Raw genomic sequence first — 23210 nt, 5'->3', positions numbered from 1 at the left:
TTAGTGCACCGTTTTTTATTATTATTATCTACCTGCCTATGCTCACCGGGTGTTTGGATAGGCTGGGATGCTGCAAGGGCCAAGGGATTACAGTACATGCCTAGGATGGTGGGCTATGTGTGACAAATAATGACAACTTCAAAAAATTTGCCATGCCTCTTACTAAATACCTTGGACTGTCAACTTTACAAAAAGGGGGCTGTCCTGGCATTTTATGGGACTCAAGAAATGAGAAAGGCCGTCAGTACATCAGGATTAATCAATTTTCATCTATATATATATATATATATACACACACACACCATAGTTTGTGGATGCTATAACTAACACAAACTAATAATAATAATATACACTTCGTTTTTTTTTTTTATCTTTTTTTTTACCAAAGACATGTAAGCAGAATACATTTTGGCCAAAATGTATGAAGAAATTTAGATTGTATTTATTATCTTTTATAACAGAAAGTAGAAAATATTGTTTCTTTTTCAAAATGTTCTCATATTATAATAAATAAAAAAAAAACGAGTGGTGATCAAATACCACCAAAAGAAAGCTGTATTTGTGTGAAAAAAAAAACAAAAAAACAATATAAATTTCAAATGGGGGCAGCACTGCATGACCGCGCAATTACAAGGTAAAATAGCGCAGTGCTGAATAGCAAAAAATGAATGACCGGTTCATGACGGTGGTAAAACCTTCCAGAGCTCAAGTGGATAAAACAGCCGAGGCTGTTTTCAGGTAAAGTCAGTTGTGATGTCATCAGAATTTTCCCGTCCTAAGTAAATTCCCCCAAAAATATTTCTTAATCTGATTGATTGCCGCATTTCGATTCCTAAGAACCTAAACCACGGGGGCTTCGTTCTTCTTCCATTGCCTCATCCAGATCGAGTTACCTTCCTTTAGAAAACACATGTGACATGATTTATAAGGGGATGCAATATGCAGCATTCCCGCGCAGCAAATCCTGAGCTCTACCCGCCCACATGGCGATGGCCACCCGGCTTCACATCAAACCGCCGATTGCGTAACTCGAGATTTGTAGGGCGATTAAAGCCGAACTCTGGGATCAAGCCTGCTTTCCACTTATAGCTTCCTCTGCCAAAAACACCATAAAATGATTATTAACCACTTCAGCTCTGGAAGATTTACCCTTAATGACCAGGCCATTTTTTGCGATACGGCACTGCGTTACTGTCATGGATATGCAATAAAGTCTGGCAGCTTACCTGATCTCCATGTGTTCATTAGAGGCCCGACCCTCCTTCTGACTGTCTTTTATCACCTTCCTCCCTGTATTGCTCCACCCTAGGCCATCCCAGGAAGCCTATATTAACCACTGCACTGCTAAACTGCTTTGCTGTTCAACCGTGTTGTTAGCTTTAGTTCCTGTCTGCAGTGTGCTACGATTATCTTCCTGTGTACCGTTTTTGGCTTGTCCCTGACTTCTCCTGTTTGCCTGTGATCGTGACCTTTTGCCTGTCCCTCGGTTACCCTTGTCTGCCTGTTGCCCTGACCTTGGCTTACCCATAACTACTGCTTGTCCTGCTTGCTGCTTCCCCTCTCTCCCTGCAGAGCGTGACCTAGGGGATCCCAGGGGTCGCGACCTGGATCCAGCTGCGGCGAAGGCCATCCTCACCACTAGAGGCTCTGGTGAACACAAAGCTGGGTCTTAGACTCCGCGCCCTGGGCGATCTTGGGTTCACTCTTCCTCTCTAATCGCAGCAGTCGGCCATAGGGTTCACTACCCTGTGGTGCATCCCTGACCCCACGGGGTGCACTTGTCACCTGGCCACAGGTGACCTGACAGTTACTTTGACTGACAATTGTGCGGTCGTGTGCCCTGTACCCAAATAATATTGACGTCCTTTTTTCCCCACAAATAGAGCTTTCTTTTGGTGGTATTTGAAAAAAAAAAAAAAAAAAAATTATATATATATATATATATATATATATATATGGTATAAAAAAAACAAAAAAAAATCCCAATAAGCGTATATTGATTGGTTTGTGCAAAATGTATAACGTCTACAAACTATGGTTATATTCGGGCACTGAGTTGTCAGTCCGCCCCTGACTATTGCTGTATATATTGTGATACGGCAGGACTTATCTGTGTTGAAAAACCAACATCTATGTTTAACCACTTTAAACCCGCACGCCGTCATGACGTCCAAAAAGGGGATCTGTTATCCCGGGTGGACGTCATATGACGTCCTGTATTTTGTGCGGGGATATCTGAATGATGCCTGCACCTAGAGGCATCATTCAGATATCATTTTCTTCCGGCGGCGATCCTGTGCACCGTAAGAATGATCATAGTGGCAGTTCCGCCGCTTGATCGTTCTTATAGGTGGCGGGGACACCCCCCCTCCCGCCGCCATCCGATGCTTCTCCGGGCTCTTCTGTCCCATCGGGGGCCCGGAGAGATAATCGCCAGATGGTCACCAGTCATCTCTATGACCGTCGGAGACTCGGGCGCGATGTGATGACGTCACGCCCGGGTACCCGTAAGTAAACAAACCGCAATTGCGGCTAGTAAGAATGAGATCTGTGAATTTTTTTTCACAATCTCATTCTTTCCAGCCTGGAGGAGAGATGTGTTGGGTCTTATTGACCCCGCATCTCTCCTTAAAGAGGACCTGTCGCACACCATTCTTATTACAAGGGATGTTTACATTCCTTGTAATAGGAATAAAAGCGATCGAAAAAGAAAATGTAAAAAAAATAAGTAAAAAATAAATAAAACGCCCCTGTCCCCGGTAGCTCGCATTCAGAAGCGAACGCACACGTAAGTCCCGGCCACGTATGTAAACGTTGTTCAAACCAGGTGTCGCCGCGTGCGTTAGAGCGTGTGCAACAATTCTAGCACTAGACCTCCTCTGTAACTCTAAACTGGTAACCTGTAAAAAATTTAAAGCGTCGAATATGGAGATTTTTAAGTAACGAAGTTTGGCGCCATTCCACGAGTGTGCGCAATTTTAAAGCGTGACATGTTAGGTATCTATTTACTTGGCGTAACTTTATCTTTCACATTTTACAAATAAATTGGGCTAACTTTACTGTTTTGTTATTTTTTTTAATTCATGAAACCATTTTTTTTTACAAAAAAAAGGCGTTTGAAAAATTATTGCGCAAATACCGTGCAAGATAAAAAGTTGCAATGATCGCCATTTTAATCCCTGGCGTGTCTGCTAAAAAAAAAAAACATATATAATGTTTGGGAGTTCTGAGTAATTTTCTAGCAAAAGAATGATGATTTGTACATGTAGGAGAGAAGTGCCAGAATAGGCCCGGTATGGAGGTGGGTATAAAAGCCCGGTATTGAAGGGGTTAATCTGATTCAAAAGGTTTACATAAAACTATTGTGTGTATATATATATATATATATATATATATATATATATATATATATATATATATATATATATATATATATAGTGTATGCAAGCATGATAAAAGCCGTGATGACACTCACATCGAAGAAAGCCTTCTCACTGGCGTGTTTTGGCACTCCTATTGTTGGCCCTGCAGGAACAACCATCTCGACGTCGGCAAGGTCGATGTGCCCCTTACAGTTCGTGTCCTCACCGGAGTCGTAATACCGGAGCTGGAACACAGACAGAAAAGTACAACATTTAGAGATTACATCATCATAATTCAACTTTATATGTTTACCTACATTAAAGTCCAATGCAGGATTATTATATCCAACGTCAGACAAGCCCCATGTAAAGATACACCACTGTGCTTAAAGATAAAGTCCCACAATGTAAAAAATAATAATTTCTATTCATTTTTTTTCCTACTCCATAGATTTACATTAAAGGGGCTGTAAAGGTTCATGTTTTTTCACCTTAATGCATCCTATGCATTAAGGTGACTAAGGCCACTCTCATAGGGCACAATGCCAATAGGTGGCTTCTTCTAAAAGGCAATTTCTCTTATCGTCCATGGATGGACACAGCTCCTTAAATCTTGACAAGTGGGTTATGTTCCTGTTCACAGGAGAGGAGAACAGGAACATAACCCATATGTCAAGACTTTGAAGGCTGTGTCCGTCCATGGACGACAGAGAAAAGGATTTTACGGTGAGTACAAAAAATTGTTTTTGCTCTTATCCAGAACATTTAAAAAATATTTAGGGGCAGATCCACAAAGATCTGCCCCGGCGCAGCGTATCTGAGATACGCTACGCCGCCGTAACTTACTTTTCTTAGGTTCGAATCCAGAAAGAATTTGCGCCGTAAGTTACGGCGGCGTAGTCTATCTCTCGCGGCGTAACGGCGCGTAATTCAAATCGGCGAGTAGGGGGTGTGTTTCATTTAAATGAAGCGCGTCCCCGCGCCGAACGAACTGCGCATGCGCCATTCCCTAAAATTTCCCGCCGTGCATTGCGCTAAATGACGTCGCAAGGACGTCATTGTTTTGACGTGGACGTAAATTACGTCCAGCCCGATTCACGGACGACTTACGCAAACAAAATAATTATTTTTAAATTATACGCAGGAACGACGGCCATACTTAACATTGCGTACGCCACCAAATAGCAGCTTTAACTATACGCCGAAAAAAGCCGACTAGAGACGACGTAAAAGATTGCGACGGCCGCTCGTACGTTCGTGGATCGCTAATAGCTAATTTGCATACTCGACGCGGATTACGACGGGAACGCCACCCAGCGGACGCCGAAGTATTGCATCTAAGATCCGAAGGCGTACGAAGATGTACGCTTGTCGGATCTAACCCAGATGCCGTCGTATCTTGTTATGAGGATTCAAAACAACGATACGACGCAGGAAATTTGAAAGTACGCCGGCGTATCAGTAGATACGCCGGCGTACTCTCTTTGTGGATCTGGCCCTAAATGTCTGAAAGGTTCACTTATTCTGGATGAAGTAGGCAGTTGACTTGCACACACACTCAGTTGCTCTACATTTCATTTCTGAGCACCGGTCAGTCGGTTTGGTGTGTGTTTCCCAGACACCTACCCCTCCTTTTCCTCCTTCTCTGAGGGTTTCCCTGGACCTACCTGATGCTTGGTGACATCCAGGACAAACCAGCGAGGTTTCCAGCCCTTCAGCAGAGCGCCCCTCTTATACAAAACCCCTTCAAATGATCTACAGAAAAAAAAAAAAAAAAACACAACCGTGAGTGGATCAGCTGCAGTTTGGCTCCACTAGCAAAAAAGTAGGATTAGGGGTGCGGGTTAATGTTAGGATTAGGGGTAATATTTGGGTTAGGGGTTATTATTAGGATTAGGGGTTCATTTTAGGGTTAATATTGGGGTCAGAAGTTGGGATTAGGAATAAGGGTTATGGGTTTATATTAGGGTTAGGCTTAGGGGTTAGGATAATATTAATGTTAAGGGTTAGAATTAGGCTTAGGGATGTGGGCTATGGGTTATTATTAGTGAATATGAAAACCTCTAGGGTTGGGATTATGTGGGCAACAATAATCAAAAAATATATAAAAAATAGTGGATTTATTATACAAAATGGTAGAAAAATTAATTACAATACAATATCATATAGAGGAAAAATACAGGCATATAAATAACAAAAAGACACAATGCCACAATCATTTTATATTTTTGGATATGATTAGTTTCCATTCTATTCAATTTATTTTTCTTAATTTAGATTAACCACTTCGTTACTGAGCCTGTTTTTCAGATTCAGTGTTTACGAGACTAAAACAGTTTTTTTTGCTAGAATATTACTTAAAACCCCCAAACATTATATATATATTTTTTTCACCCTAGAGAATAAAATGGCAGTCATTGCAATACTTTTTGTCACACTGTATTTACGCAGCGGTCTTACAAGCGCACTTTTTTTGGAAAAAAAAACACTTTTTTGAATAAAAAAATAAGACAACAATAAATTTGGCCCAATTTTTTTATATATTGTGAAAGATAATGTTACGCTGAGTAAAATGATACCCAACATGTCATGCTTAAAAATTGCGCCCGCTCGTGGCATGGCGTCAAACTTTCACCCTTAAAAATCTCGATAGGCGACGTTTAAAAAATTCTATAAGTTGCATTTTTTGAGCTACAGAGTAGGCCTAGGGCTATAAGTATTGCTCTCGCTCTAACGATCGCGGCGATACCTCACTTGTGTGATTTGAACACCGTTTTCATATGCGGGCGCTACTCGCGTAAGCGTTCGCTTCTGCGCGCGAGCTCGTCGGGACGGGTCGCTTTAAAAAAATTTTTTGTTTGTTTTCTTATTTATTTTTATTTCTTTTATTACTTTTTACACTGAAAAAAAAATAAAATAAATGTGATCACTTTTATTCCTATTATAAGGAATGTAAACATCCCTTGTAATAGAAAAAAGCATGACAGGTCCTCTTAAATATGAGATCTGGGGTCAAAAAGACCTCAGATCTCATATTTAGACTAAAATGCAAGAAAAAAAAAAAAAAATTTGGAAATGTCATTTTTTCAAATGACAAAAAAAAAAAATGTTGCTTTAAGACGCTGGGCGGGACTGACGTTTTGACGTCACTTCCGTCCAGCAGAGCTATGGGGACGGGCGAAGGAGATTTTTCCTTCACTCGTAACCCCGCTTGGCTGCCGAACGGTCCCGATCTCCTCCGCCGCTACCGACGGCTCCGGTAAGCGGCGGAGGGCGCGGGAGAGCCCTCTCCCACCACCGATAACGGCGATCTCGCGGAGATCGCCGTTATCGTGTACAGGACCGTCGGCACTAAAGATGGATACCTCAGTTGTGGCAGCAGCTGCTGCCGTTACTGAGATAGATATCCATCTTTAAAAACAGGATGTCTTTTGACTATGGGCTGGAAACCAAGTGGTTAAAAAGACACAATATGATATACCTGAGGAAGATCTAATTGTAATGATTGTTTTGAAACGCGGCGGATGAGCCGCTCTTCCATTCTACCCCCGTTGGGGAATTTTGTATTGTGGCATTGCGTCTTTTTGTTATTTATATGCCTGTATTTTTTCTATATGATATTGTATTGTAATGAATTTTTCTACCATTTTGTATAATAAATCCACAATTTTTTATATATTTTTTGATTATTATTGTTGCCCACATAATCCCAACCCTAGAGGTTTTCATATTCACAATTTTCAAGGGATGATGGCAACCTCATGGTCACATGTACAGGCTGGTTTATTCACATTGGGTTAATATTAGGGGTGTGGGCTATGGGTTAATATTAGGGGTTAGGATTAGGGATAAGGGTTATGGGTTTATATTAGGGTTAGAGTTGTGGGTTAATATTAGGGTAATATTAATGTTAAGGGTTAGAATTAGGCTTAGGGGTGTGGGCTATGGGTTAATATGAGGGGTGTGGGTTAATATTAGGGGTGTGGGCTATGGGTTAATATTAGGGGTGTGGGCATGGGCGTCCGCTGAAATTTTTTCAGGGGGGGGCACTTCGGCAGCAGCGATACAGAGTCGCGTTTTACCCTTTCTTCGACTGCTAGTGGGGGTTAAAAGCCCCCCCCCCCCCCACATAAAAATGTAAAAACACCCCACTGTGCCCCCTGCATCTTTCAATATCTCTTTGTCACTACTGTGTACCCCCTCTCCACAACTGCACCTCTGGACCCCTTTACATTACACAGCACCCCTTTCCCTTGACTGAAACACTACACTATATTGACAGTATATTTATTTAAGGTCTAAAAGAGGAACCTTTTGGAATGAGGGACAAATGGATTTGATTCCAGAAGAGGGACAGGCACTCTAAATAAGGGACAACTAGAAACTATGCCGTAGGCTACAACTCTGTGTTGTGTTTGCTCTACGTTTCCAGACTTGCTAAAAATACATCAGAAAATAATCTAGTGTTACCTGTGGCAACAGATGTTGGAACAAACAAAGCACAGGCCTGGTAAACGGTATAAAACGTCGCTCCCCTCCTCTGTCCTCTGGCGCTCGTATCGTATGTCACGGAGCTGGGTCTGTGTGCAATGTCCCGCCCCCTTAGTTCGGCTCGTGTGATAGGCAGAACACTCGAAGACTATCAGAGGAGCCGAACTAGGTGGGCGAGACCTTGCACACTGACCCAGCTCCATGACATATGATACGAGCGCCGGAGGACAGAAAGAGGGGAGCGCTGCAGTCGCCGCTTAAAGCGGCCCCAGGGCCAGTTCGGCTCTGCTCCTGGCTCTCCCTGGTGATTCCAGGGGGGGCAAACGACCCCCCTTGCCCTATGGAGCGGACGCCCATGGGTGTGGGCTATGGGTTAATATTAGGGGTGTGGGCTATGGGTTAATATTAGGGGTGTGGGTTATGGGTTAATATTAGGGGTGTGGGCTATGGGTTAATATTAGGGGTGTGGGCTATGGGTTAATATTAGGGGTGTGGGCTATGGGTTAATATTAGGGGTGTGGGCTATGGGTTAATATTAGGGGTGTGGGCTATGGGTTAATATTAGGGGTGTGGGCTATGGGTTAATATTAGGGGTTAGGATTAGGGTTATGCATTAATGTTAGGGTTATGATTAGGTTTAGGATTAATACTAGGATTAAGGGGTTAATATTAGGGTTAAGCTTAGGAGTGTGGGTTATAGGTTAATAAGATTAGGATTAGGGGGTCAATATTAGGGATGTGTGTTATGGGTTAATATTAGGGTTATAATATTTATTTGTACGTATTTTTTTTTTTTGTTTTTAATATTGCATTTGAGAAGACAAAACACGAAAAAAGCGCGCAAAAACACTTGAATCAATCATTTCTATGGAACCAAAAAAATGCTTCAAAAACTCACCAATCTGCTCGATTCGAGCTACAAAAAATACACCTGTGATAAAAATGATAGACCCCTCATTTCTATGTAAGTGGGCCAACTTACACAATCTGCAGGGGAGAAGATAATTATTTTCACCCGCTGTATAGCTGCCCAGAGGCTCTGAGGGTTACCTGTTCTCCTCGTTCTTGGAGGTAAAATGATTGTACAGTGTAGCTGATCTCCGATCCACCCCATTGGGGGGCGAGGACGTCATGTGCTGCTGATCCTCCCCTATGCCACTATCTGGGAGATGGACCATGGATGTCTTCTGATAAGACTGCAGGTTGGGGGACATCAAGTTGGAAGTTTTCCTCTAGAATACAATAAAAACCAAAATATATTAATATCTTCTCATTTCACTTAACCACTTAAGGACCGCCTCCTGCACATATACGTCGGCAGAATGGCATGGCTGGGCACAAGCACGTACAGGTACGTCCTCTTTAAGTGCCCAGCCGTGGGTCGCGGACGCGCGCCCGCAACCCGGTTCGAAGCTCCGTGACCGCGGGACCCGATTGCCGCTGGAGTCCCGCGATCGGTCCCCGGAGCTGAAGAACGAGAGCTGTGTGTAAGCTTTAAGCTCTGGGGTACGGAGTGTAGATTAATGAAAAATACATTTAATCCCTTCCCACCAAGGCTATAGCCGAAAGACGGCTACAGTGTGGGCTTCATTTGCCAGGAGGGTGTACATGGACGTCTTCTCGGGCTTGCGATTGCCCGCGCACCCCCAGTGGCACGCAGGCATGGCGCTCCGTCCTTTGGACTCAGCTAATCACAGATTGGGGTAAAGGGCCAATCATAGCAGCCCTTTACCGCATGATCAGCTGTGTCCAATGACAGCTGACCAATAAAGTAAACACAAGCCGCTTATTGGCTTTTCTTACCTAATAGTGACAGCGTGAGGAGAGAAAAAGAGCCGACAACCGGCTGGTGTTAAAGGAACATCGGCACTGATATCTGTGCAGTCCCAACAGTGCCGCCAATCAGTGCTGCCCATCAATCAGTGCTGCTCATTAGTGCTGCCCATTAATCAGTGCTGCCTATTAGTGCAGCCCATCAATGGGTGCTGCCCATTAATGCTGTCCATCAATCAGTGCTGCCCATCAATCAGTGCGGCTCATTAATCAGTGCTGCCCATCAATCAGTGCCGCCTATTAGTGCGGCTCATCAATCGGTGCTGCCCATTAATGCTGCCCATCAATCAGTGCCGCCTATCAGTGCTGCCCATCAATCAGTGCCACCTATCAGTGCTGCCCATCAATCAGTGCCGCCTATTAGTGCAGCCCATCAATCGGTGCTGCCCATTAATCAGTGCCGCCTATTAGTGCTGCCCATCAATCGGTGCTGCCCATTAATGCTGCCCATCAATCAGTGCCGCCTACTAGTGCTGCCCATCAATCAGTGCTGCCTATTAATGCTGCCCATCAATCAGTGCCGCCTATTAGTGCTGCCCATCAATCAGTGCCGCCTATTAGTGCTGCCCATCAATCAGTGCTCCCCATTAATGCTGCCCAATCAGTGCCGCCTATTAGTGCTGCCCATCAATCAGTGCCACCTATTAGTGCTGCCCATCAATCAGCACTGCCCATTAATGCTGCCCATCAATCAGTGCTGCCCATTAATCAGTGCCACCTATTAGCGCTGCCCATTAATCAGTGCCACCTATTAGCGCTGCCCATCAATCAGTGACGTGTATCAGTGCTGCCCATTAGTGCCCAGCAATCAGTGCTGCCTCAATAGTGCATATCAGTGAAGAAGAAAAATGACCCGTTTTCAAAATTTTATAACAAACTACAAAAAAAAAATATTTAAAAAAATGTTTTTTTTTTTTTGTTTAGCAAAAAATAAATAAAAACCCAGTGGTGATTAAATATCATCAAAAGAAATCTCTACCTGTATGATAATGTACAGCTCACTTTGTCTTTACTTAATTGGGTGAAAAATGTTGTTTAGACTTGGGAAGTGTACGACTCTGGTGTTTTATTACATAACCAAAGAAAAAAACATGGATGACTGGCCAAGTTTTCACGCGGAGGACCACAATAACCTCCAAGCGTCCCGGGACAATAGAGTACAGGAACAGCCCGGCACTCACAATCTCCGTCTTGGCGTCCTCCTTGGATTTCACCTTCGTCTTCTCCCACAGAAGCTGCCATCGCTCTGAACTCTGACTCAAGGCGCTCTCCAGTCTCTCGATTTCCTGAAATCAGAACGCACTGTCCTAAGCAAACTTCATCAGATATCTCCCCCCCCCACCCACCCCCCAATACAAAAAAAACAGATTCTTTATGGATTTCCCTTCTCGGGGAACCTTTAGATGACATTAGAAACGAGGCGAGCCAAGATTAACATTCGATCCTTACGAAGGAACGGGCCTCTAGCGAGGAAGGACGCTCGATCTGGGGCAGCGCAATAACAACACGCCCTTAACACGACCTATTGTTCCCGCTGTCAAGATGGGAATGTGATTTAAGGGTCTTGTTGGGTTGCAGATGAGAAGGAAGGAGCGGGAAGGATTGTTTGGTGGAAAATCACCAGGACGGGATCTGGAAGGAGTACGGATCTGCGGATGGGAAAGCCAATTCCTAAATGCGGTCATCGTAAAACTCTCTGCCAGCTAAGGCTTGGCTCTGGTGCGAGGGGAGGGGCCAGGATTGGCACCAACGGCAGTAATATGATGCCAGCTGCAGACAAGCCGCCTGCTTTATGGATTTGGCTGGCGAGGGGGGAAGGGGAGGGGGGGGGGGCAGCGTTAAGGTTTTGTCATTATTTACTAAGCCTGAGCAGTAAACGGCATCTTGTTTCTTGTTTTTATGATAATTGGGACTCCACATGGAGCTGCAATTAAACTGTCAGCTTTGGAAGAACGCTTAAAATTTCAGTAACATTTCTTTTACGACCCTGCAGAGCGCTTAGTTATTTAAGGTCACCAATGCCGATCCGAATGGAATAAACAGCATTGAGCACAAATACATTCGTCGTAGTTTGTATATCCGGAGCAGATACCGGGGAGGATGGAAAACCGCGCACAAAAAATACATTTTACATCAATAATAATAATAATAAGAAGAAATGAACATACCGGGCCAGATTCTCGTAGAATCCGCGGCAGCGTAGCGTAAGCCATTTACACCACGCCGCCGCAATTTACTGGAGCAAGTGCCGTATTCTCAAAGAACTTGCTCCGTAATTTGCGGCGGCGTAGTGTAAATGGCCCGGCGTAAGGCCGTGTAATTCAAAGGAGGGCGGCTTGTATTTAAATTAAGCGCGCCCCCGCGCCGATCGAACTGCGCATGCGCCGGCCGTAAAAATAGCCCAGTGCGCATGCTCCAGCTCACGACGGAAAACGTCAATGAAGCCGACGTGAGCGTCATTTACGTAAAGCTCTATTCGCGAACGACTAAGTAAAACGACCTAAACGACGGAAAAAGACGACTCTGTCCCGACGCCATACTTAACATGGCATACGACGGACCTTCGTAAACTTACTCCTCATATAGCAGGGGTAAGTTTACGCTTACAGAAACTACGTAAACGACGATGAGGCGGCGCAAAAACGTTCGGGAATCGGCGTATCAGGCTCATTTGCATAGACAAATGAGAAATCGTCGTAAACGCCATCTAGCGGCCAGCGTGGAATTACATCTAAGATCCGACGGCCGCCGACAAAGCCCGAGCCGAGCCAAGTGTACTGTGCACTCGGCTCGGCTCTGCCCGCAGCCACGCGAGAGGAGCTGAACACACCGGAAATCCGGCTCTGCACAGCTCGACCGAGGCGCCAAATTCAACTCTGCAACCCCCGGCAGACGGACGCGACGGACACCGACGAGGCTGGACGGACCGGCAGACAGACGCGACGGACACCGACAAGGCTGGATGGACCCCGCACAAGGTCGCAGAAGGACGCCGATGGACGCCGTTGTCACATTCTGCTGCCTATCGTAGAATGCTGCGGAAGTCACGTTACGGCCAACTGCGCATGCGCGATGCGTTCCAAACGCAAGTGCGATGCGTTCCAGTGAAACCTCGGTCGGCATCCAGGCTCATTCCTTAAAGCGGATCTCCACCCTAATTACAACATTGCTTCATTGAGACTTGCGCTATATACAATCCTAAAAACGGATGTTTTGATTTAGTAAATATGTACAGTACCTGTACATTGCTGAGGCTTCCGGTCTGTATCGTTGCGGGAGATTGACGGGCATTGCGTCACTTTCCGTTCGATGCCGTGCACTGTGGGAGCTTCTCTGCATAGCTCCCTGTCTTCACTGCGCAGCGGTGATATCAAATCTCACGCTATTTGCCATTGTTATAGCAAAACTGACGCTCCCGCCTCTCCTCCCCGTTGCTCGTGCGCATGTGCGAGATCTAGCGGTGGATGCTGGGACATCAGCATCCACCCGAACAAGGAAGTGCCTGCTTGTGGGCTTATGCCCACAGTTAAAATGGCAAATGATCAGAACGGGGAATATAACTACATATTTAGCACAGAATGGCAACGGAGCGGCCGCGGGAAAAAAAAAACGTGAGTTTAAATAATAACTGGCATTCACCATTTAAATAGCCCTTAAAAAAAAAATATAAAAAAAAAGTTTTTCCGTGGGAGATCCGCTTTAACATCCCCGTGGATTGGAGCCGACCGGCGTAAGTCTCTTACACCGTCGTATCTTATCTGCATATTTACGCTAGGGGCGTGTACGCTGATTTACGCCTAGAAATATGTAAATCAGCTAGATACGCAAATTCAGATACGCCGACGCAGTACAGATACGCCGTTTATGTTAGGCTTTTCCCGGGCGTAAAGTTACCCCTGCTATATGAGGCGTACCAATGTTAAGTATGGACGTCGTTCCCGCGTCGAATTTTAAAAATTTTACATCGTTTGCGTAAGTCGTTCGCGAATAGGGCTGGGCCACTGCTGTCAATCAAATCCAGTGACGTGGGCGCTGGGCCCAGTCCTGCATTCACCGGCTATGGACGCCGAATACTGGACTCGGGAGGGCACCCGCAAGGTAATCCCCCAGGAGAGAGCTTCCTAGAAGGGGGTATCTGATGCGGGGAGGAGCCAAGAGACCCCATAAAACGGCGTTCGGGGGCCACACTGTGCAAAACGAGCTGCACAGTGGAGGTAAGTATGACATGTTTGTTTGTTTATTTTTTTTAAATAATCAAACCTTTAGTGACACTTTGGGGTAGATTCAGGTAGCCGCGCTTGATGCTATGGCGGCGCAGCGTATCGTATTTACGCTACGCCGCCGCAACTTACAGGAGCAAGTGCAGTATTCACAAAGCACTTGCTCCGTAAGTTGCGGCGGCGTAGCGTAAATGGGGCCGGCGTAAGCCCGCGTAATTCAAATGTGGAAGGGGGGGGGGGGGGGGGGGGGGGGGGGGGGAGTGTTTTATGCTAATGTGTGATGACCTGACGTGATTGACGTGTTTTACGAACGCCGTCCGTGTACATATCACAGTGTGCATTGCTCCCAAGTACGCCGCAACGACGTATTGGTTTCGACGTGATCGTAAATTACGTCCAGCCCTATTCGCGAATGACTTACGCAAACGACGTAATAAATTAATTGCGATGGCCGTACGTACGTACGTACGTTTGTGAATCGGCGTATCTAGGTAATTTGCATATATTTTACGCCGGAAACAACGGAAGCGCCCCTAGCGGCCAACGGAATATTGCACACAATTATACGCTGCCGCATTCAAGTTACGTCGGCGGAGGAAGCCTATTTTTTTAGCGTATCTGCCTTTGAGAATCGGCGTAACGATACGCCGGCGCAGATTTCAAATTACGGCGGCGTATCTGGAGATACGCCGCCGTAAAAGCTATCTGAATCTACCCCTTTACGTTTTTAAAGTGTATCTAAAGCTTAAAAAAAAAAAAAGAGTAGCTTATGATTGCCTAGGATGAGTTTAGTTGAAGTGTGTACTTTTCTCACTTCAGAGCACTAAGTGTCATTTCTCTCTGCTCCTTCCTTCCTTAGCTCTCTGCCCCCCTACATCTCACCTGTCAGACAAGCTTATAAATTCTGGATTTTGAACAGATGTAGAAAAGAGAAGATTGCAGATAAACAGGTAAAACTTATGTAAGATGATTTGTTTCATCTCTGTGTATCACCTGGGTGTACAACCACTTTAAAGCAGAGATCCACCAAAAAAACTAAATTAAAAACCAGCAGCTACAAATACTGCAGCTGCTGGCTTTTAATAATAGGACACTTACCTGTCCTGGAGACCAGCGATGTCGGCACCGCAGCTGATGTTTCCAGAGCTCTCAAATCCTAAATACACGGCGCACATCATATATTTTCTTATCGATAAAGTGACAAATGTCATTGGCCATCCCACTTACATTCATAAGATGCGTTATGGCGTCCGGCTGTACTTTGCTGACGTCGTCATAACACGGCCATACCACCTTCCTTCTTCCTTGCTGTGATGTTTCTTCAACTGGCTCCTCGGGGGCGTGTAATCGAGAAGGGGATGCCGTCCAATCGTAGGACGGTCCCAATGCCAACGTTTCCTCGGTGTAGTACTCCCACTTCCTCAGGGTGGAGATGTTGGCACTTGGTTTTAACGCCTGGAATGGCAAAAGGGGAAATCCAGCCAATAAGCAAAATATACAACGACAACAGTTTGACAGTTTAAACTGACGTAATGCAAACAGTCGCCCAACCGCCTGTATATGGTGATAGGAGTGACAACACAGCTCACAGGCTGCACCGCCACATACTGCGTGTCCCTACCAGGGCCGCCATCAGGGGGGTACAGGCAGTACACCTGTAAGGGGCCCGGAGGTCCCCAGGGCCCCAGATGGCAATCCCCCCCCTTTTTTTTTTTTATAAAAATATATATATATTTTTTAATATATTTTTATTTTATTTTTTATTAAAGGGCCAATTTTTTTTTTTTAGGGGTCCGGAGGTCCCCAGGGCCCCGGATGACAACCACCTTTTTTTATTTTTTTTATAAATGTTTATTTATATTTTTTTATATATATTTTTTATTAAAGGGCCCATAGGTTTCTTTTTATTAAATGGCCCAGAGGTCCCGGATGGCCTTTTTTGTAATTTCTTTTTATAAAAAAAATAATGATTTATATATATATTTTTTTTTTATTAAAGGGCCCAGAGGTCGCCAGGGCCCCAGATGGCAACCCCCCTTTTAAAAAAAAAATATATATATATATTTTTTATTTCCTTTTATTAAAGGGCTCAGAGGTCCCCAGGGCCCCCTGATGGCTACCCCCCTTTTTTATATATATTTTTCTTTATTTCATCTTTTCTTTGTAAAGGGCCCCCCCCTCGCTTCTCAATTTGCGGCAGCCCCCCACTTCTCAATTTTAGGCAGCAGCACCCCCCCCCCCCCGGTTCTCTGCTCCAGGGGGCCCATGCCTGAAGCTGTGTAAGGGGCCCCATAATTCCTGGATGACGGCCCTGGTCCCTACCAAGCAACCCGCCTGCTCCCTGGACTAGTATAGATCACTATCCTGCCTGTGACATGAACCCCAAGCTCACTTCCTCTTGTAAATCTATCTAAGCCAGGGGTCTCAATCTGGCCCTCCAGCTGTGGCAAAACTACAAGTCCCATCATGCCTCTGCCTGTGGGAGTTATGCTTGTAACTGTCAGCCTTGCAATGCCTCATGGGACTTGTAGTTTCACAACAGCTAGGGGGGCTGACAGTTTGAGATCCCTGATTTAAGCAGCCCCCCAAACCTGTCCATTAGCTTACTGAGCAGACACCCCACTTTAAGTCATATTTCGGTTTTCAGCTGCTCCTGTGGCAGCTCCATGTAGGGAAAGATTGCAAAACATTAAGCCTTGGCTCACACTGAAAACCGCATAATGAATCGCACAGGAACCGCGTCGCATTCCTGTGTGCTTCACATGCAATTCAGACTCAGTGCAGTGCGGTTGGAGCCTATTCAACTTGACTAGATCGCAAGGGCAGTGCGATTGGAATGCAGTGTGGGAAATGCGCATTAATCTAGACCCAGCACACAGCCACAACACTTCACTTGGCTGTGTGCTACACGGGTCTGCCATGGGGGGGAGAAACAGAGCGCCGCTCTGTCATTTCCTGTCACTCCGGTCCGCAGCGTCTCCAGTGTAGAGATTTTCTCTCTCCCCAAATCCTCTCTTAGCATCTAGAAAACCTCACAGAGTGCAGCTAGCTACAGAAGATAAACTAAACTTAACTTAAAGGATGTCCGTGCAGGCTGCTGGCTGCTTCACGAGGAGCTTCTGCCTGTGTACATTGCCCGCCCTATCCCTCTCTCCTCGCTCTCCTATAGAGCGCAAAGGGATCGAAGCGGCCGCCGACAGACAGAGGAGCGCTGTCACTTGTAAATACAGAAGTAGCGCTTCTCGGTATCTACAACTGACAGTAGTGACTAGTTTTCAGCTAACAAGTGGCAGAACTCCAGCGGGCAGCAGCGTGGGCTGAATCGGCAGCTGCTTTGGGCCCCCCAACAGTCACTGGGCCCTGGGCAGCTGCCCCATTTTCCCTGCGCTAAAGACGGCCCTGCCTTCCATAGACTACCATGTTAAACGGTCATTTCTCCAGTGACTTTGGGGACCTGGTACCAGCCGGTCGTAGGTCCCGTGGACCCGGAACACATGTAGCTCCATTTCATCTCTACAAGTGTGCAAAGTTTGTTGTCTGGGGAATCTACGGCTGGGGAGCACCGATTTTTCAAAGTTGGGCACTCCTTCCATAGACTCCCATGTTAAACGCCAGTCGAGGCATGGGCACAGTGAGGCATGGGCACAGTGAGGCATGCAGATGGACACCCTAGACTTATACTCGAGTCAATAAGTTTTCCATGGTAAAATTATATGCCTCGGCTTATATTCGAGTATATACGGTAGATTTTTTTTTTTAAATAAATAATTACAGTGCCATCATCCACATACAGAAATAGAAGGGACAATGCGTGTTTAGTATCACTTTAACTTGTAATGTTCCCTGGAGATCTACTAACGCTCATCCCATTTTTTTTCCTTCTTTACCTCCAGTTTGGTCGGTGCGTACAAATAGTTGAAGAAGACGGGACTCTTCCGGTGCGCCCTCTCGATATATTCCCAGATACACAAACCTTTCCTTGTGCGTTTGTCTCCTTTATCTTCAAACAGGGTGCCTGAAACAAGACAAGAAATCCTAACATTAAAGCTCAAGTTTAGTCAGCTTATAGTTTGCCTTCCTTTCCGATTTTCTGAAGATTTTTGTCTTCGGATTTACCAAAACCATATAATATGAGGTCAAACCTTAAGAGTTTCAATTTGTATCCAATCAGGCAGGCTCCTGTACTACATGGTTTTACGTATAGGGTCACACAGAGCTCCACGTCCTGTCAGGGAGAGAGGAGACCGATCTGTGTCCCTTGTACATAGGGACAGGTACATAGGTTAGAACACACCCAGGGAATACATTTAACCCCTTCCTCACCCCCTAGTGTTAACCCCTTCCCTGCCAGTCACATTTATACAGTAATTAGTGCATTTTTATAGCACTGATCGCTGAATAAATGTGAATGGTCCCAAAATTGTGTCAAAAGTGTCCGATATGTCTGATGCAATATCGCAGGCCTGACAAAAAAAAAAAAAAAAAAATCGCAGATCGCCGCCATTACTAGTAAAAAATAAATCATAAATCTATCCCCTATTTTGTAGGCGCTATAACTTTTGCGAAAACCAATCAATATTACGCTTATTGCGATTTTTTTTAACAAAAATATGTAGAAGAATAATTTTTGGCCTTAACCGAGGAAAACATTTTTTTTTTTTTTAAAAGATTGGGGATATTATAACAAAAAGTAAAACATTTTGTTTTTTTTTCCCAAATTTTCTGTCTTTTTTTTGTATATAGCGCAAAAAATAAAAACCGCAGAGGTGGTCAAATACCACCAAAAGAATGCTATTTGTGGGAAAAAAACGATAAAAATATAATTTGGGTACAGCGTTGTATGACCGCGCAATTGTCATTCAAAATGCGTCAGGGCTGAAAGCTGAAAATTGGTCTGGGCACGAAGGGGGTTTAAGTGCCCAGTAACGAAGTGGTTAAAAAAAACAAAAAACGAACCTTTATTACAATCACGCCCATAAGATTTTAGACGACTAAAATGTACTGGAGATTTAGTCGACTAAATACGAATAAAACTAAAACAATTGCAAAAGATTAAAATGGGACTAAAACTAAAATGTAATTTCAATCCCAAGACTAAAACTAAATCAAAATTTGCTGCCAAAATTAACACTGGGTTGGATGGGTTAAATAAAAAATAAATAAAAATTCCCGTATATATTCCTTAGTTTGTAGACACTATGGGGCAGATCCACAGAGATAGTACGCTGGCGTACTTTCAAATTTCCCGCGTCGTATCTTTAGTTTGAATCCTCAAACCAAGATACGACGGCATCTGGGTTAGATCCGACAGGCGTACGGCTTTGTACGCCTTCGGATCGTAGATGCAATACTTCGGCGTCCGCTGGGTGGAGTTCCCGTCGTTTTCCGCGTCGAGTATGCAAATTAGCTATTTCCGACGATCCACGAACGTACGCGCGGCCGTCGCATTCTCTTACGTCGTCTTTAGTCGGCTTTTTCGGGCGTATAGTTACAGCTGCTGTTTTGCGGCGTATAGTTAGACTTGCCATGTTAAGTATGGCCGTCGTTCCCCCGTTTATTTTGAATTTTTAATTTTTTTTTGTGTAAGTCATCCGTGAATCGGGATGGACGTAATTCACGTCTATGTTAAAAAAAATGACGTCCTTGCGACGCCGTTTAGCGCAATGCACAGCGGAAAATTTAGGGACGGCGCATGCGCAGTTCATTCAGCGCGGGGACGCGCTTCATTTAAATGAAACACGCCCCCTTATCGCCGATTTGAATTACGCGCCGTTACGCCGCCAGAGATAGACTACGCCGCCGTAACTTACGCCGCAAAATCTTTAAGGATTCTAACTAAAGCCAGGTAAGGTACGGCGGCGTAGCGTATCTCTGATACGCTGCGCGGGTGCAGATCTCTGTGGATCTGCCCCTATAACTTTCACACAAACCAATTATTAAACACTTATTGGAAATTTCGTTTTTTTTTTTTTTTAACCAAAGACATGTAGCAGAATACATTTTGGCCTAAGTTTTATGAATACATTAGATTTTTTTACTGGAAGTTTGTTTTATAGAAAAAATTTATATACGGTAATATAAAATATATATTTATATAATACAAAACCCAATGGTGATCAATATACCACCAAAAGAAAGCTCTTTTATTTGTGTACAACGTTGCACAACTGTGCAATTGACAGTTGCAGGCAGATGAAAGCCCCCCCCCCCCCCCCCCCCCCCCCCCCCCCCCCCAGTACTCCTCTGTCTCTGATACAAGCATTGGGCTGGCACTTATTTATTTACTTCATAACTGGGGGGGGGGGGGGGTAAACCTTTTGCGCTCACATAAAGTAGTTTTCATCCCCATATGTACCCCCCCCCCCCCATCACTTTTCCAGTGTAAAATAACAAATCAAATCTTGAACATTTAAATCTACATTCAGTTTATAACAAAAACAATAACCCAATTCTGTACTGTGTCGGATTTCTAAACATTTCTAATTTTAGAGAGTGGGAGTGATTAGTTATGTACTGGAACGGAGACGTGTTTGTATTATAATTCTATACATACACATACAGACATTGTGCCAAACACTCTTCAACTTGTTTATTTGGCTTTTTACATTTCCTTCTAGCCCAGTTTTAGCTCTTACTGGGTTATATGGTGACCCCGAGATCGGGATTCGGTATAATTTCGGTAATTTCTTGATGGCCCCCATTGATACTTACTTTCCCTGTACCCCTCCGCTGGCCTGATTGGCTGCAGGAGCCTTGCACTAGAAGTTCTATGAGAGCCAGTGGTGGCCCATCCATACAGGGCACAGGGGCGCCGCCCTGTAATCCAAACCGCCTGACCCTCTACGTGCGGGATGCCGGACGCATGGAATCCAATGTTTTTTTTTTTTTTAAAAGCACATGATTAGAGCCAAAGGCAATTGGCTTTAAAAAAGGGTGGGCTTGGGGCACTGCGCCCTGAGTCCACCCAGTTGTGTGACGATAGCGAATTAAAATTGTCTTCCCGAAACTCCTCCCAGCCAATCAAGAAGCCGGTCCCGAGACCCAATTGGCCAGGGAGACTGAGACAATCGGGTGTCAGGACACACTTCCTGTTTAGCCGGGAGGAGAAGCAACCTAGTAAGCCTCCTAAGGTCAGGCCGTCTAGTGCTTGCGGCAATCAGGGGGGGGGGGGGGGGGGGGGGGGTGGGAATGTTTGAAACTTTTTATCTTTACACACTTTTTTATCTTTAGACTGCTTCTTTACATTTTTTTTTATCATTTTTATTGCTGTCACAAGGAATGTAAACATTGTGACAGCGATAGGAATGCGACAGGTCCTTTTTATGGAGATCTGGGGTCCATTAGACTCCAGATGTCTCCTCTGCCCTTAAAAGCATCTGATCACACCAAGATCAGTGGGATCAGATACTTTCCAAATGTAAGGACACGCTGAGAAGAAGGCGCGGCTTTCAAATCATGGACGCTCGCAGCACGGAGACTGTCACCGGCCTGGAAACAAATCAGCAAAACGTGAGTGATGGCACAGTGGGGGCAAGTGACGGCACAGTGGGGGAAAGTGACGGCACAGTGGGGGCAAGTGACGGCACAGTGGGGGCAAGTGACGGCACAGTGGGGGCAAGTGACGGCACAGTGGGGGCAAGTGACGGCACAGTGGGGGCATGTAATGGCACAGTGAGGCATGTAATGTAATGGCACAGTAAGATTTGAAAAAAGCCTGTTTCTGTCAGCGGTTCTGGCTCCCCCTCAGCTTCCAGAAAGACTAGTAGGAAGGGGGTAGTCTTATATGGCGAGTATATCCCAAAACCAACATTTTTCCTGGAAAATTATGGGGTCGCCTTATACGCCGGCAAATATGATATATATATATATTGTAGGTACAGAAAAAAAAAATATATCTGATGTTTGTTCATTTTACCCAGGACGCCGCCTGAAATGTGCACACTAGGAGTATGGGACCCATGGGGGGGATTTGTTACATAAGCGTTAGTGGGGGGGCTTAGAGTAAGTGTCCTCATCTTTTCAACTAACTCTACCCAGGAGAAACATCTGTCTCGAATGTAGAATGTTTACATGAGTAGGTGAACGTGAAAAAATAATAGCGCAACGTCGCGGTTCACTGTCCCCTTTATTTAATCCCCGTTAAATCAACCGCCTAATGATTTATGGTCCGGAATAATGCGGTTGACACAATTTATCATTTTCGTACATTCTCCTCATTGCTGCCGAGTTCGTCAACCTCGACTTTTTCTAAACACGACTCTTAAGCGCTTATTGGAAATAATTGTGAAGAACAATCCCCCCCCCCCGTGTAACGCCACCACATACCGTGTTCCAGCCTCTCGTAGTCCGAGTCCAGCAGGAAGGTCTTGAAGCGGTTGGAGACGTGATGGAATGCCAAGAACTTGAGATAGTAACGATTGAACTCGAACTCCGTGGGGTACTGATTGTGTATCTGAAAAGGGAGACGACAACAACATGATTTTAGTGCCTGGGTAGGTTTTGGAGTCGGCTCTGTAAAATTCTTATGACAGGATAATGGGTGAAGATGGTTCTAATCGAGGACACTTTTTATCGAAAATACACCCAGGAGGAGCCCCCCGAGCTGCTAAGGTTCATGAGATCTGCCTACATATGCCCAGCTAAAAACCGCGCGGGTGCCAAATGATAAGCAGAGATAATTGTTCATCACCGCTAAAAAGCATTTCTGTCCAGATCTTCCACATGGTGTCTGCTAAGTGATACAGATGGCTTTGTACTATGTGATGTCATAGGTACAGAACAAAACACAGAGTGGTGCAGCCTATAGAAATCAAAGTGTTACAAGTGAGGGGGAAAAAAAGTATTTGATCCCCTGCTGATTTTGTACGTTTGCCCACTGACAAAGAAATTATCAGTCTATGATTTTATTTATTTTAACAGAGAGAGACAGAATAACAACGAAAATATCCAGAAAACACATTTCAAAAAAGTTATAAATTGATTTGCATTTTAACCACTTAAGACCCGAACCTTTAGGCAGTTAAAGGACCCAGCCCGATTTTGTGCTTCGGCACTGTGTTGCTTTAACAGACAATTGCGCGGTCGTGCGACGTGGCACCCAAATAAAATTGGCGTCCTTTTTTTTTCCACAAATAGAGCTTTCTTTTGGTGGTATATGATCCCCTCTGCGGTTTTTATTTTTTGCGCTATACGTGAAATGTTCCCTGTGCCACTGGCTGCAATACAACCCCAAAGCATGATTGATCCACCCCCATGCTTAACAGTTGGACAGAGGTTCTTTTCATTAAATTCTGTGCCCTTTCTT

The 23210-nt window shown here is 44.8% G+C and overlaps 1 protein-coding gene across 4 annotated transcripts in view; it reads right to left on the bottom strand.

The window, feature by feature from the left end:
- Positions 1–23210, bottom strand: part of SBF2 (SET binding factor 2) — a 420356-nt gene that overhangs the window by 5988 nt on the left and 391158 nt on the right. For all 4 annotated transcript variants that reach the window (XM_040327974.1, XM_040327975.1, XM_040327976.1 and 1 more), the window contains 7 exons: positions 22232–22358; positions 17794–17921; positions 15134–15361; positions 10868–10972; positions 8904–9085; positions 5030–5117; positions 3476–3607 (listed from right to left, as the gene is read on the bottom strand). In XM_040327974.1, the coding sequence (XP_040183908.1) occupies positions 3476–3607; positions 5030–5117; positions 8904–9085; positions 10868–10972; positions 15134–15361; positions 17794–17921; positions 22232–22358 (990 nt within the window). The remainder of the gene's footprint in view (positions 1–3475; positions 3608–5029; positions 5118–8903; positions 9086–10867; positions 10973–15133; positions 15362–17793; positions 17922–22231; positions 22359–23210) is intronic.

Source organism: Rana temporaria, chromosome 11 (assembly GCF_905171775.1).
Source record: "Rana temporaria chromosome 11, aRanTem1.1, whole genome shotgun sequence".
In the NCBI taxonomy this organism is placed as follows: domain Eukaryota; kingdom Metazoa; phylum Chordata; class Amphibia; order Anura; family Ranidae; genus Rana; species Rana temporaria.
This window is presented reverse-complemented; position numbering and strand designations above follow the sequence as displayed.